The following is a 15,412-nucleotide window of genomic DNA, read 5'->3' as shown; positions in this document are numbered from 1 at the left end:
CTATGTTATGTCTAAAAAAGTCAGTTATAAATTCTTCTGTCCTAGTTCTAAACAATTTATCATCTAGTAGGCTTTGATTAAATTTCCAATATCCTCGCCCACGTGGAAATTCTGTAAGAGTAATATATATGCCAATTATGTGATGGTCCGACCGCATTCTGTCCCCTATCAAACACTTTTTAACTTTTGGTGCCAGAGAGAATGATATAAGAAAGTAGTCAAGGCGACTAGCTTGATTAAGCCTCCGCCATGTATATCTCACTAGGTCAGGGTATTTAAGTCTCCATATATCCATGACATTCCTGATTTCCTTAAGTGCCTGAGGGTGATAGTTTGTAGTGTGATTTCCTTTCCGGTCCATAGAGGTATTTAAGACCGTATTAAAATCTCCCACTATAATAATAGAGTCTAGTGTTGCTTGTAGAGTTGATACATTCTTATATATATTGTCAAAGAAGCTTGGATCATCATTATTCGGACCGTATAGGTTAATAAGCCATATATGTTTATTGTCCAATAACATATTTAAAATAATCCATCTACCTTGAGGATCTGTTTGGACAAGTTGCACATTTGGATCAAAGTTATTATTAATTAAAACCATCACGCCTTTTGAATTTCTTTGCCCATGGGAGAAATATATTTCGCCCCCCCAGTTCTTTTTCCACAAAACTTCATCTAAAACTGTCGAATGGGTTTCCTGTAAACAATAGATATTATAATCCTTCTCTTTTAGCCAGGTAAATACTGATCGTCTTTTCTTATTATCTGCTAAGCCATTACAATTGTAACTGGCTATACTTATTTCACCACTTACCATAATGAGACACACCTTTCAATTATTTTTATCAAAATATATGTTTGTAAACGTCCTATTAAAAAGTAACATAATGATTGAGTGTCTATATAGTTGTACCATGACATTTGCATCTCCACTAAGCAAACCTCCAATTGGTCCCCACTATTCCACCCGCCAAAAGCCCCCATCTCGAGTTGGGTTGTCATCCCAATGCCCGGCAGACCACCCCCGACCCCCCACATCCCACAGCCCCGGACCGACTGGGATCCATCCTTCGAAAAGTACACACAGCGCCATCCACCGAACCGAAGTAGATCCATTGCCAAATGCATTTCCATCGCCCTCACCTCGATTTGTATTACATATTGCTGTGGATCATCCTCTATAGTCCCTAACATCTTTTACTTCTTCCTTCGCAACAGTTGTGGGATACACACATACACCCACACACATTCAGCCCTTACCCCCACACAACCATAAGCTCACCCTCTCAACAATTGCACCATCCCAGAGCCCAACTCAAGATGGGTCATGATTTACAAAATGTACTTGCAGTTGCAGCTGCATGAGAAGGCCTGCAAGACCGCGCAAAAAATGAGCATAAATGTAGAGATTTATTTACCATTGTCACATCCTAGATGATGGAGGTCAAATGTACACCTTCTTCCTGAAACACCCACAATACGGTCATCCGTTTTGACCATGTTCCCAAGCATCTCCATGCAGTCCGACTTTGATTTCGTGCCACCAGGGCCACAATAATATACCCCCTCTCTGAATGTCCGAGTGTGACCCCCTCCCCATGGGTTACTGCAGCTAGTGTTGCCAGCACTGCCACTGCCTGGGTGGGGGCACCCCACCGGAATCCCCACCGGCTAGGTACAAGGTCGTCAAGGTTCTCATTAGCAGCTTTGATAATTTCCTTGTTTATTATGCTCTCCCTTTAGGGGGCTTTGGCTTTGCAGGACCAACCCTGCCAAGCAGGCTCAGAATCTTGAGGGGGCAGTGCTGCTCTTGGTCTCTGACCTCATTTTGGCTGCATACAGACCGCTTACAGCATGCACATAAAACAGTTAGGGACTTCTCCTTAGTATCTGGGCCTTTCATGTGGGTGTCTAGGGTATAGGGCCATGGACCGTACCATTAAAATAGGATAATAAATAATTAGATATAATTTATTTTAAAAATGTAGTTCCCCATGATAGGACAATAAATAAATAAGACGTATAATTCATTATAAAAGTATATCCATCATCTGAACAACATTGAAAGCCCTCTCATACCCGGCTCACAGCAATACATTGGCTCTGGGATATGCAACCATTTCATTACTCACTCACTCAACTCGTGAGAATCTTTTTAGCAAATTCATATATAACCTACACCTGAAAAACCTTACTTATTTGAAGCCACTTTAGGTTTTTGTGAAATAAGATGCGGTTTTGTGAACTTATGGTGAAGCTTATGGCACTTTCTCTCACCTGTGAACTCTTTCTTGCAGCGGTCCCTCACACTGGTCTCCAGATTCTCCAGCTGAATCTGGACCTTCTTGTAGTCCCTCACAGCCTGTTTGCTTTTCCTCCTGACAGAGATGCATACAGACAGGCAGAAAAGCTCACATCCAGTATACTGTACCAAGCATTACTTTGAACAGATGAAATGCTGTATACTTGACAAAGTAGAGTGACTGTTGGCACCCACCTATATATGAGCACTATGATGACAACGATGAGGGCTACGATGGAAGCCCCCACCCCTACGCCCACCTGGGCCTCCAGGGGGAAGGTGGACTGGCCTTGGGTGTCATACTGCACTCTACCCAGGGAGAAGTTCAGGTTCCCCATCTGGACCTGGGACAAGACAGCAATTGATTTTACAGTGGAAGGATTAGATTCAACGTTGAAGTGTTTTACACTTGTCATCCCTACAACCACCACAACTAAATAATATTCAGAATTACACAGATGTGACAAAACTTATTCACAAAAGATATGTGCCCTCTTTGATTTCCAATTCCAATAGTGGTGACGCAAGGAGTGAAGACGTACAGTGAACTCGGGGAGAGAATCCATGCCCTCCTGCTTCTTGCTGGCCATCACAGAGGGCTGCTGGGATGGAGGCTCACAGTAGAGGTGGTTATGGGTCAAGGTTTTCACAGAGCATACCCCTTCCCCAATCAGAGCCACCACCTCCTCCTTAAAGATGGCCAGGTCCAGGTTCTCCCCCTAGATCATAACAATAATGATATTGGAGAAAGGCAACTGGACAGGAAACAGACAACACTCGCAGGTTCTGAAAAACAGTTGGAGAAACTGTTATGGTATCAGAAATGAGATGTAACAGAGACCTCCACAGAGATGATGCTGCCAGGTTTGTGGTGGTAGGGTTTGCTGGGGTCATTCTGGTTCAGTGGGTACAGCCTGGGGTTGAGCTCGTAGCTGAAAGCCCCACTGCCCACAGAGTTGAAGTCAAAGTGCAGGTTATCCAGTAGGAAGTCCACCTTGACCCGAGCATGGTGGGCCTCTGTCCCCACGGCAGGCGTAGGGCACAGCATCAGAGAGGAGCTGCTCACGGCGCAACTCGTCTCAAACTGGAGAGCAAGAGATGAGAGGCGTATTTATAGATATTTATGGAAAGCAATAGCAGTGATTGATTCTCAACTTTACCTTTAAAAAGGTGATACGTCACACTACGTGATCAAAGAAAAGAGAGCCTATCCCCCAACTAAGGCAGTAGACATCTGAACACCATGTTAGAGGACTCAACATACATTTCAGTTGAATAGAATAATAATAAATAAGCCATTTAGCAGAATGCTTTTATCCAAAGCAACTTAGTCATGCTTGCATATATTTTACGTCAGGGTGGTCCCGGGAATCGAACCCACTATCCTGGCATTGCAAGCGCCATGTTCTACCAACAGAGGACCACCAGTTTACCCGTTTTACCACACAGAGTGCGTCTTCAAGACAGTCTGGCTCAGGAACTATCCGTCTTTGCCTCTTGAGTGGGATTTCTGTGCGTCTCACTCTACTCTCTCCATCTCTGCTGCTCCTCCTCGTCCTCCTCTTCTTCCTTGGAGAAAGGGACTCCAGAGGACTAAGGGTCACCCGGATTCGGGGCACCTGCACTACATCTAGGTTTTGCCCAGACACACGGATCATTCTTCCACCACTGGACACACAGAGAGAAGAATCATTTATTACATGAATAAACACATATGACAATTCATTGCGAGTGACATTGTGACACCCACCTGAGGAAGCTTTTTGAGGGTGCAGCCATGGTTATGTTAGGGTCTGAGGTGTAATGATAGATGGCTCCCTGTAGATGGCGTTCTGCTCTACCAAACCGGACTGTGATTCCATGCTCTCCAGTTCTGTTGCTGCCCCCTGTCATACATGTAATCTGGTCATCCACGACCTCAGAGCTAAAAAGAATTAATTTAACAAGATATCACAACTACAGCAAGTTACAGGACTTTATTAAGGAGATTAAAAAATGATGTATGAATTCTCATATGCAGTGCTGATTCCACTTGCTTTACAGTGGTTGATCTGGTGACTTTGAATGTAACAGATGCGTAAGAGACTTACATGAGGCATGAGACTCCTCCAATAAGCACGCTGACCTCACTGGGGTGTCCAGTCTTCAGGCTCTGGCCCATTATGGTCAATGCTGAGCCCCCAGCCTTGGGCCCCTTCTGAGGGGCTATCCCAATCAGAGCCGGGTCCTGAGGACAAGAGGAAGGGCATTAAGAATACATTATCAGACTGAGGGAAAGTGTCCATTTGGCTAGAGCAAGATTTTAGTAGAGTATAATAATGTCTGTTATAGATACCTGGAAGCTGAACCTTTGACTGGAGAGTCCAAGCCCCCCTCCTCTCACCTCGACTGAGGCCTGACCACTCTTCTCTCCCCCACTGGCTGTGGTCTCACACACAATCCTACAGGGGAAATGGAGAATTACCGCAGGTTCTTACTCAATGCAGATACAACTAGAGCTGCAGAAGATGCAAATAAACGTTGTTGCACGAGAAGAACATTACCTTGAGGAGATCTCATATCTGCTGTTGATGACCGTGCAGGGGACACCAGCTATAGTGACAGAGTTCTGGATGTCTTCAGCTTTCTGTCCAAGATTGGAGCCTGAGATGGTCACCACAGTACCACCTTCTACTGGTCCAGAGATGGGCTCCATCTGCAACACACAGTCACGGAGAAGTTAAAAAACGAGTCCATGTCACTGTCTGAAGACACGTCAACCATAAAAAGGACTCACTAAGTGGATGACGGGTGCTGGGCAGGACTGCTTGATCTCGCCAGCGCAGGAGTCCCGGTAACTGCATTTGGAGCGAGCTCCCCCGCACCACGCACAGCCGTACTTCTGATCAGCCGTACGACACCGGCTGCAGTCTGACCGGCCCACAGAGCAGTTAAACAACGTCACTGGAACAGAGAGGATACCGGGAGTCAACAACACAGCATAATCTGAAGAAGAGATCATCTCAACGAGATCCATATCAGTAGCTCTCTTGTATAACCTACCATGAAGGTCGTCCGCACTATCAATCTGAAAGGTGTTTCTCCTCCTCACATTGATCACGGCATTGTACTCCTCCACAAAGGCAGTATAGGCGTACTGCAACATGACAGAAATAAAGTAGTCTTAGCAGTGACCACAATCACAGCTGCCCACATAGTGCCGTGAAGAAAAAAAAAGGTACTTGCCCACTTTCTGATTTTCTCGATTTTTGATACTGAACGTTATCAGATCTAAAACCTAATATTAGGTAAAGGGAACCTGAATTTACAAAAAAAAAATCATAATTGGATTCAAGTTTGCCAAAAAAGCACCTGGATGATCAAGACTCTTGGAAGAATGTTCTAAAGACAGGGCAGTCAAAAGTATAACTTTTTAGACGACATGGGTTCCCTCATGCCTGGCGGAAACCAAACATTGCATTCTACAGTAAGAACCTTATACCACCGGTCAAGCATGGCGGTGGTAGTGTGATGTTTTGGGGATGCTTCGCTGCCTCAGGACCTGGACGACTTGCCTTAATAGAAGGAACCTTGCATTCTGCATCAGAATTTTACAGGAGAATGTCAGGCCATCTTTCTGTGAGCTGAAGCTGAAACGCAGCTGGGTCATGCAGCAAGACAATGATCCAAAACACAATCACGTCTACATGAAAACGGCTAAAAAGCAACACATTTTAAGTTTTGGAATGGCGTAGACAAAGTCCAGACCTAATCCCAATTGAGATGTGACAGGACTTGAAACGAGGAGTTCACGCTTGAAAACCCACAAATGTCGCTGAGTTAAAGCAGTTCTGCATGCAAGAGTGGGCCAAAATTCCTCCACAGTGACTGATCAACAACTACAGGAAGCGTTTGGTTGGAGTCATTGCAGCTGAAGGTGGCACACCCAGTTATTGAGTGTAAGAGGGCAATTACTTTTTCACAAAAAGGTATTGGGTGTTGCATAACCCAATATGAAATATGTATGTAATTGTTATTTGTTCACTCAGGTTCCCTTTATATAATATTAGGTTTTGGTTGAAGATGATAACATTCAGTATAAAAAAAAAAATATGCAAAAGTTGAGAAGATTTTAAAGCGGGCAAATACTTTCCCATAGCGCTATAGTTGAAATATCACTCTTCAAAAAAACATGAAACAACATGCAGACAAACGCTGTTCAAATGAACAGCACTGTTGCAATACCACATAGGCTGATATTGTATGACGACTGACCTGGTGTAGCTGGCAGGTGATGAAGTAGAGAGAGGGCTGGGTGTCGTCTGTCTCCACGTACGCGTCCACCACCACTGACCGCCCTTCGATGGTCAGCACACACTCATAGTCCAGATCCTCATCCTGAACACACACACACCGATATAAGACACATAGGCCACGTTTTACACACCACGCATCTTGGGTAAAGTAAACCATTTTGGTTTTGCAAGCATTCCTCACACACCTGGAAGAGGTGAAGGTGGCGTCCCACCAGAGTGATCTTCCGCTCCACATTAACAGGAACGAGAGAGGAGCCCTGGACCTTCTCCACACACGGGCAGTCCTGCTCATATTATAAGACATACGTTACAGGACATACACACACGGGACATATGACATCAAACAATACACCAGCTTACATTTTTCAGGTGAGGTCTCACCAATTTCAAATCATTAAACTGGACTGACTGTGTGAACAATTCAGCAAATCCCACACCAAAATGTAGCTCTACAGTCTAAAAGTTTATTATATGCGACTAAAGTGAAGAACAAAAACACTGACAAAGCGTAAAACAAAAAACAGCAGGTTTAGTTCAAACTGAAGACAGCCATTTTTGATGGTTTGATCTCCAAAGTACTGACAGTTGACCACTCCAATGACACTCAAAACAAAACGTAATGGCGATGCAATGTTTGCACACATCAGACATAAATAAGAGGGTAGGAATTTCGGATCAAATTAAGAGTAACCTATTTTACACGATGCAACTGCACTTATCCGATTCAGTGCATGTGTTGTACTGGGTGCATCAGCTAGACTGCCACTGAAAGACCCCACTCACCGGCAGATCAATTTCAGAGGAGTCAGACTGGTAGTCTGCTGAAGAGTCAGGGTCAGGTGTGAGGGTAAAGGATTGAGAGGGCTGGTTTGGGTCATCATCTCCAGAGGGCACTGTGGCAGAGGATGTTGGAGGGTCCATCTCTGTCTCTCCCTCTCCCTTCTCCCATTCCTTTGTCCAGGGAGGTGAGTCTGTACCTTCAGAGGGGGCCAGGCGGACTTCATCCCCGTCAGAGCCAGTGGGCAGGTCCATTAACAGGGGGACTTCATCCCCGTCAGAGCCAGTGGGCAGGTCCATTAACAGGGGGACTTCATCCCCGTCAGAGCCAGTGGGCAGGTCCATTAACAGGGGGACTTCATCCTTGTCAGAGCCAGTGGGCAGGTCCATTAACAGGGGGACTTCATCCCCGTCAGAGCCAGTGGGCAGGTCCATTAACAGGGGGACTTCATCCCCGTCAGAGCCAGTGGGCAGGTCCATTAACAGGGGGACACCACTAGCAGTGGTTGAGGTGGTGTCAGAGGGCTCCGGCACAGTGTGGTCAGTGTCGGTGAGTCCATTTGTACTACTAGGAGCCACAGTTTCTGGAGACTCGGGCCAGTCTAGCAGCTCAACCCTAGTGACTGTTGTCTGCTCCGTCTCCCCTGTTCCAGCAGTAGTCCTGGGGAGGCTCCCATCTCCATCCACTGAGGTCTCTCCAGCGGTGGTCTTTGTCCCTGCCTGCAGACTGGTTGTCACCTCTAGTGTTGCAGTGGTAGCCTGAGTGGCCAGTGTGGTTGAGGGTGTGGTGGTGGCAATGGTTGGTGAGTGGGTGGTGGGGACTGCGGTTGGTTCGGGGGTGGTGGGTATGGTGGATGGGGGCACAGGTGTGCTGGCCGGGACTGGGGGAGTGGTCCTAATAGATGTCCCTGTGGGTGGGAGTGTTGGGGCAGCCAGGAGAGTTGGAGTTAGAGTGTCAGATTGTTTGGTTGCTGGGGGAGTGAATGTTGGTTTGAACTTGAGATGGTAACACAATGAGCAGAGAGGGGGAGAGGAGGGAGACGATGGTAAAACAAGAGGAATAGCAAGAAATATATGCAAATAAATACATAAAGACTGAAATCACAAAAAAAACTAACTGTTTACTAAAAAAAAAGTACAAATTTAAAACAAAGACAATGGAACACGACAAAACATAAATAGACAGGACACGTACAAACTAACAGTTACCTAGGGTGCAGATACCAGTTTCACTACAAAGCAAACCTGAATACACTGGTTAGTATATATAGTTTGTACCAGCTAGCAGTCCTGTGACTGCACTGCCTGATAACCTGCAGGTAGACTTACGTGTTTGTTGTAAATTGTGACTCCCTCATCACAGATTTTATTGGTGCACATGTGCTGGTGAATACACCAGTTACAGCCCCAGCGACTGCTCACACACCCTCTGCACCTGAAAACAGAGAGAAGACGAGAGACTGAGAGGTTAACAAGGGGAGATATACAACTGCATTGTGGCTAGAAATGTCAGCCTTTTAACTCACGGCATGAGTCCAGAGAGCTGTTGGACCACACCACAGTCAAAGAAGGTGAACTCCCGAGCAGCCACAGTCACATTGAGGAAGCGAAGGGACAGGGGGATGGTGACTGAGTCTGAGCAGGAGAGAAGTCAGAACATCCCTAAATTACAGTACCCTCCAAAAGGATAGTTAGCTTTGGTGATCATTAAGAAAGAGAGAGGAATCATTCTGCTTTGTAGTGTCAAATTGGACTCGCACAGATGTCACTCACCTTCTCCCTGGCCAATGGGAGGCAACCTGCTGGCGTCGGGAGTAGAGCAGGTCACACCAGTGTCTGTGACGGTGGCCAGACGTTCCACATCCTGGTAGAAACAGCTGTATGCTTCGCCTTGCACTAGACTGGGCAACCCCTTCACTGACACAGCAATCTTCGAGAGAGAAGAGAGAGAAATACATACATTTATTTTTTCTTTCAAACTCGAAACAAGTACTGCATCTACCCCTCCTCTCATGTCTTACGTCTGTCTCCTCTCCACGGCTGATGTTATACAGGCTCAGGGATTGGATACCGAGACACTGCTGCTGCTGGTGGTCAAAGCTCCACAGCCACTGGCCCTGCAGAGACCCCCGACTGCACTGTGAACGCTGGCCACACCTGCCATCACAGAGGGAAGTGGGGTTGAGCACAGGAGAGGAACAAGTGAGAAATGGGGAAGGTGATCATTCGTTAATGTTGACATTTGCCTTTGCTCTTCCTATATTTTCGAGCTCTTAACTTAATTTTTTTTTGTTATAGAATAGACAGTTGGTGCTTCCTCACCTGCCCTCCAGAACACACCAGCCACAGTAAGGGTCTCGTGCTGAAAGACAGGCCTGACAGTCCAGGTGATCTCCACACTCTGCCACCGGTCGCTTCTCCACCTGAAAGGTTACCCACATCTTCTTCTTAAAAACAGCTGTACTATACAACGAAACCGTAGAGGTGCTATAATTGTGTTCGATCAATTATAGATTTTTTCATAGCCCTTGCCCTGAACTACTATCAGTGAACTGCATGGTCAAAAATGCAAAACACACCTGTACAGTACCTACTCGTGATCCTCCTCACTGCATTCCTGCACCAGCTGAAGACCCTAGACTGTATTAGGGGAGTCAAGCAGCTAGCTAGCGATGATGTGTTTGAGCTGTGTTGTTCACTCAGACTAACCATTGCGCCGGTCATGACGTAGATGTGCGTCTCCGTCTGGTCCAGCAGGAGGTCACTGCTGACGGGCGAGTTGGGCTGGATGAGCATGGAGGAGTACATCTCCACCCTGCCTCCAGAGCCTAGGAACACCTGGAGAGAAGCAGATGGTTATGGTCAGAAACCATCAACCATTTCCAAGCGTGAAGGTTATAGAACTCAGCACATACAGTACATATAAAAACGGAAAAAGAGAATTGAAAAGGCTAAAGAAGTCTTGGCTAGAATGTGTCTAAAAGCAAATTGAAGGTGCATTTGTACTGTCTGCAGGATCATATTGTGAAGAGAACAGTTAATTTGATTGGCAGTCAGTAAATCTAATCTGGAGGATACCAAGACACCTTTGCCTAAGTGATTCATGAGCCCTTAAACTCTCAAGTTACCTGAGTTTAATGAGATTAGCATAGATTTTTATGTCAGACTCCATAAGCCTGTGCAGTGATCTCAGCGCTGTAAGCAGGAATCAAATGGCTTGTCAAGTGCAGTTTCTGTCAGCACATCTTAGCGAGCTGACAAAATAAGACACTCGATTTAGAAACCTGCATGTTGTATCCACATTGTGTGTGTGTGTGTTCACGCATGCATGTGCACGTGTGTGTCTGAATGGTGGTTGTGGAATTTGGTGAGCAGTGATGAGATAATCCCTTTATAATGGGTAACTTCAGTCAGCTGCATACTAAGGGAGCTTTGATCAGGCACCTCAAAGCCCTCTGTTCTGTCTGAGAAGGTCTCTCCCACTGGCTCGGACCACAGCTTTAACAAGGCTACCAGACGATGTCCAGAGTAGAAGTACGTCTGAAACACTGTTATCTTGATCTAGATCTCAAGTATTAACAAAAACATGCATCATGACCTACTGTAACTGGGCATACCTTGTGCAAATTCCCTTTAGAGTCTCCTAAAAAGGCAATGGTGTGCCCAGCCCTCATACCGACAGCCACAGCAGTGAGACGGGCAGATGGGCTGTCCAATACTGCCTCAGCTTCCATGGGTACCCTGCTGGCCATTGGACTGGGGGTGTGGTCAGAGCCACAGGGATAAGCCTTTAGGGTGTTCTGGAACACAGAGAACAAACAAAAACACATCTCTCAGAGAACGTTCCATTCACATTATCACAGGAACATGGTTATTCATTTTAAGTCCAACAGTATAACTTTCATTCAGTAATATTTCATTTACAGGTCTTTCACAATCCAACCAATCTTCTTAGTTTTTATAAGAGGATGAAATATTATACTAGATGGGAAGCATACTAAGAATGCAATCTTGTGCCTTTGCTTTTGCGTAACCCCTTAAAGCCTACCAATAAGTCTTCAGCCCAACTCCAGTCAATTGGAAAGTCTTTTGTTACAGGGCTTGTTTACTTTAAAGCAAATTGTTTACCAAATTAACTATGCGTTCCAATCCATCTGTCAGTCTCGTTGGACTTCAAAGGGCTCTTCCCCATCCGTGTCAGCCTTCATTTACCAGTCTGATAGCTGAGTCGGGACAGTTAGTTTTATTGATCCTAACGATCCCATTAAACCGCTCGTGGCTGCAGGGCAGGCAGGCCTGACGAGTGCCGGGGCTCCAGGCTGGAGGTCACCCCGGGGTCGTAGGCCTGCAGGGCTACTTCCCTCCCAGGCTTCAGGGATCTCTTGGCTCTTTGGCACAGTGCTCATTAAGGCCTTTCATGAATCACAGGCCTTCCTCTCTCTACGGCTGCTCTGAGCTGAGGCTGGATCTACTCCTCTTCCAGACTGCTGAAGCCAATAAGCCATTACAGCAGCGAAGGCAGAAAATAAGTAGGATTTAACTAGATAAGGCATTCCATTGGTAGTAGTCTGACGTTAGGAAGAAAAATAGGGCAAATGCTTGGCATTGAGCAGAGGAAACCTACATTGAAATTTGTTTAATTCCAATGAAGCAGAGGACTCATGTGAAAGGTGCATGTATTGTTACAACAGCTGCTCCTCCGAACACCTTACCGTAGGTAAGTTGGCACAGCTGGACTTGACCTCATACTCTATGTAGGCCACCTCGCCTACTCCCTTCACATGGCCATCCAGTGTGTAGCACAGGTCTCGTGTGGAGTCGATGAGTCTATCCAGCTCGTCCAGAGGGAACACACACAGAGCGGAGTCCTCGGAGGGCCCGTTGGAAGAGCTGACCCGGGTGGAGAACACCCCCAGCAGGGTGTCCCCCTCTCTGCCACCCCCCTGACCCACCTGGGCTGCCTGGAGGAGGTTGTAGTTCCTCTCTGGGGAGGAGGTAGAGGAGGAGTGACACACCAGGGGTACCTCTACATAGGAATAGTAGGAGGTGTCATCCAGACACACGCGGGCAGCATACGTACGGTATTCCCGCGACACAGCCTTAATGTCACGGCGATAGAATAAGAAGTACACATGCCCACGGCGAGCGAAAGCGGCTACAAAATGGTGGTCGTACTCCGAGAGCCTTCCCGCCACGGCCAGCTTGGCCGTCTCCTCGTAAGAGAACACAGGCTCGTGGGCCAGATGGCGTGTGGAGATGGGCGGATGGCTGCTTGTGTAACCACGCCCCACGTAGAGCACGGCCCGCTCCCCGCCTCGGGGCCCCACCACCAGCCCCACTGTGGACACCTCCGGGTCGTTGGCCGCCACGTACTGGGTATCCACCGGCCTCTCTGTGGAGAACAGGACCTCCTTCACAGAGGTCAGGCTGCGCTTCTGGCAGGTGCCCTGGTGGACGTTACCACAGGTGATGAGCTCCATGGCTGATGGGTCCACCAGGAGCAGCATGTTGTGGTTGGAGGTGTGCCGGGCCTGGGGGCAGTTGGCCTCGGTGACAGGGGGAAGACACTCCTTACTATCAGTCACAGGGCCGGTCCTCTCCTCATGCTCCAGACGCAGGCCGTCTAGCCCATCCAGTTGGAATAGGTGGTCCCTGGCCCCCACATAAACCGTGCCCACAGAGGGATCCGGGTGCAGGACCAGGTGCTCAAAAGAAGTGTCATTTCTGGAGAAGCGTGGATAAGTGCGGACAGCGAGGGAGAATGAGGTGGTGATCAGTAGGAGGATGAGCAGGGCTGAGATCAGAGCCATCCCAAGCGGCATGGCAAATATTCTGCAAACACAAGAATAGTAAAAAAAACGCTGAACATCAAGTTTGCTATACAAATACTTACAGTATTAATAGATATCTATACAATATGTCTAACCATGTGTCCGATGATAAGCTCAAGACGCCAGTCTCCTCTTGATCATCCGCAAACATAACCCATTATTGTTCACTACACCTGTAGAGAAAATAAAATATGGAAATATTATTGCAAGTCTAATGTTAGCCAATAATCCATCAGGAGTTACAACATTGGTTGGATCATGTTCTAGAATCTGCCACCCCGCCACTTTTCTACATCACATGAGCCTTAAAGCGATGTTGCGCATTCTCCATTTAGGACACTTGTCACTCGTCACCTCACTACCCCAGCGAATCAATTGGCCAGTGGGAGTCCTCTATTACAGCTGCAACCCCTTTAATAATTGAGCAGCTCTTCCCCGTCCTCACCCTCCACCCTGGTGAGAGGTCAAGAATGGCTAAGTGCAGTAGTCCTACAGTACGTGACTGTAGCCAGTGACAAGAGGATGGAGCATAAGAGGGTGAAGAGAGCCCTAGTTGGTGGTCCTGGAGCAGGTGCGTCTGGTGTGCTGCTCTGATACAGTAAGTGATTCAGTCAGACCCCTCTTTACTTATTCATGGAGGGATAAGAGGTCTGTCACTTCTTGGACGGTAACTTCCAGGCCCACTGCCACAGGGTAGTCCATGAAAAATACATGCATTATTCCATGTGCATCATGTTTTATTGAGTCAAACCTATGTCCAGAATAGGGGTGCTTTGAGAGATAAGAATAGTATGGGGGAATAAAACACTTTGAGCCATTAGCACTATCCACAACATGTCTATTTGTGGGCCTCTATTGCTGTCACTGTTGTCCTTGATGCTCAGTCTCAGTCTAGACCGATTGGCCTGTGATACACAGCTGCACTGTGAGGCCTGGAAACAATGGAGAACACAGCCATGCTACTGGTCTGCAGTCCTCACCAGCTCTTTGAACGGCTGACATCCCATTGTCAATATTTATAGTGCATGGGGACCAATCGTCATGGGAACTTCCTCTTAGTAACTGGAGCAGCAGTATAGGACTGGGAAACCGATAGTAATTCCTTTTCTAAAAAAAAAAAAAAAAAAAAAAAGAAAAGTAGCCTCATTTTCAATTATTTCTTTTACATCCATCACGTTTCCCCTTCCTGATCATGGCTGTAGTGACCTTTCACAAGATCATTCAGCTGAATGTAAGTACTTCTGGAAAAGTAGAGTCTGCCAAATACCCAAATTGTAATTAGTAATGTAGCACTTTGTTACTACTGTAAAGTGTAGTGGTTGTAATGATAAAAACAATAACTTGGGAGGAGAGGGGGCTCTGTAACAGGGGCATGCAGAGCCAACAATCTCCAGAGTTCATTGGCCGTGTCTGGAATGCATGGCTCTGCCCTGGTGCAGTCCAAGGAACCTATAAATAACTACTGCTAGGCTATTAGCCTGTCAGCATCACTGAGGTCTGATCGGGGCTTTACAATCCCACTACACTACAGCCAAGTCCGCTGAGCTCCACGAGACTCCCCTCTATGTTTATCAATCATTGAAAGTGGTTGCTGTGCACGTTTGACGTTCAACTCTTAATGATCCGTGACAGGGGTCTGAACGCTAAGACCCCATAAAAATGTGAGGTCAACAGCGAATCCCTCCAAAAAGACAAGGGTGCGATTCTTCATGCGGCGTCTGAATGAGAGACGGCCTTAGGCTTGGAGGCCTGACATTGTTCTGCTGCTCCTGGCATCTCCCCCTCTGGAACACAGCCAAATGGTACTGTACCCGTCTGCTTGAGTTATGACAGGCTCCGGGGAACACACAGCCACCATAGTTCATCGTTTTATGACTACGAGGCAGAAACCAACTACAGTACAGTTAATCTTACACATAGATGTTCTGTTTCACAACACATAAAATGTCACAGCATAGGGTGTGATCGTCAGACTTTGAGGGTATTTTTGTAGTGAATAAAAACAGTCGCGGCCAGTCACAGATGTGATTTCTACAGTATAGAATAGAAAATGTTTGTAGACAAAGAAAATGTTAACAAGCTAATATCAAAGGCGGATGTACACACACACACACACACGTCGGCCCTCTGCCAGTTCCGTCCACTTCTTTAGGTCTATAGCAAACCACTAACAAATGCACAGAGGGTCTCTCTTCCCCTCTTTT

The 15,412-nt window shown here is 46.7% G+C and overlaps 1 protein-coding gene across 1 annotated transcript in view; it reads right to left on the bottom strand.

Moving 5' to 3' along the window:
* LOC120060925 (plexin-B1-like) overlaps window positions 1-15,412 on the bottom strand; it is a 61,585-nt gene that overhangs the window by 15,015 nt on the left and 31,158 nt on the right. The window contains exons 2-23 of the mRNA XM_039010361.1: window positions 12,090-13,209; window positions 11,046-11,177; window positions 10,087-10,215; window positions 9,700-9,800; window positions 9,399-9,534; window positions 9,151-9,307; window positions 8,904-9,012; window positions 8,707-8,812; window positions 7,384-8,373; window positions 6,786-6,884; window positions 6,560-6,682; window positions 5,348-5,441; window positions 5,082-5,248; window positions 4,849-5,000; window positions 4,641-4,746; window positions 4,396-4,532; window positions 4,056-4,229; window positions 3,739-3,973; window positions 3,147-3,389; window positions 2,848-3,024; window positions 2,501-2,649; window positions 2,281-2,381 (exon numbers count right to left, since the gene is read on the bottom strand). Of these exons, the coding sequence (XP_038866289.1) occupies window positions 2,281-2,381; window positions 2,501-2,649; window positions 2,848-3,024; window positions 3,147-3,389; window positions 3,739-3,973; window positions 4,056-4,229; window positions 4,396-4,532; window positions 4,641-4,746; window positions 4,849-5,000; window positions 5,082-5,248; window positions 5,348-5,441; window positions 6,560-6,682; window positions 6,786-6,884; window positions 7,384-8,373; window positions 8,707-8,812; window positions 8,904-9,012; window positions 9,151-9,307; window positions 9,399-9,534; window positions 9,700-9,800; window positions 10,087-10,215; window positions 11,046-11,177; window positions 12,090-13,209 (4,937 nt within the window). The remainder of the gene's footprint in view (window positions 1-2,280; window positions 2,382-2,500; window positions 2,650-2,847; window positions 3,025-3,146; window positions 3,390-3,738; window positions 3,974-4,055; window positions 4,230-4,395; window positions 4,533-4,640; window positions 4,747-4,848; window positions 5,001-5,081; window positions 5,249-5,347; window positions 5,442-6,559; window positions 6,683-6,785; window positions 6,885-7,383; window positions 8,374-8,706; window positions 8,813-8,903; window positions 9,013-9,150; window positions 9,308-9,398; window positions 9,535-9,699; window positions 9,801-10,086; window positions 10,216-11,045; window positions 11,178-12,089; window positions 13,210-15,412) is intronic.

Source organism: Salvelinus namaycush, chromosome 16 (assembly GCF_016432855.1).
Source record: "Salvelinus namaycush isolate Seneca chromosome 16, SaNama_1.0, whole genome shotgun sequence".
Lineage (NCBI taxonomy): Eukaryota > Metazoa > Chordata > Actinopteri > Salmoniformes > Salmonidae > Salvelinus > Salvelinus namaycush.
This window is presented reverse-complemented; position numbering and strand designations above follow the sequence as displayed.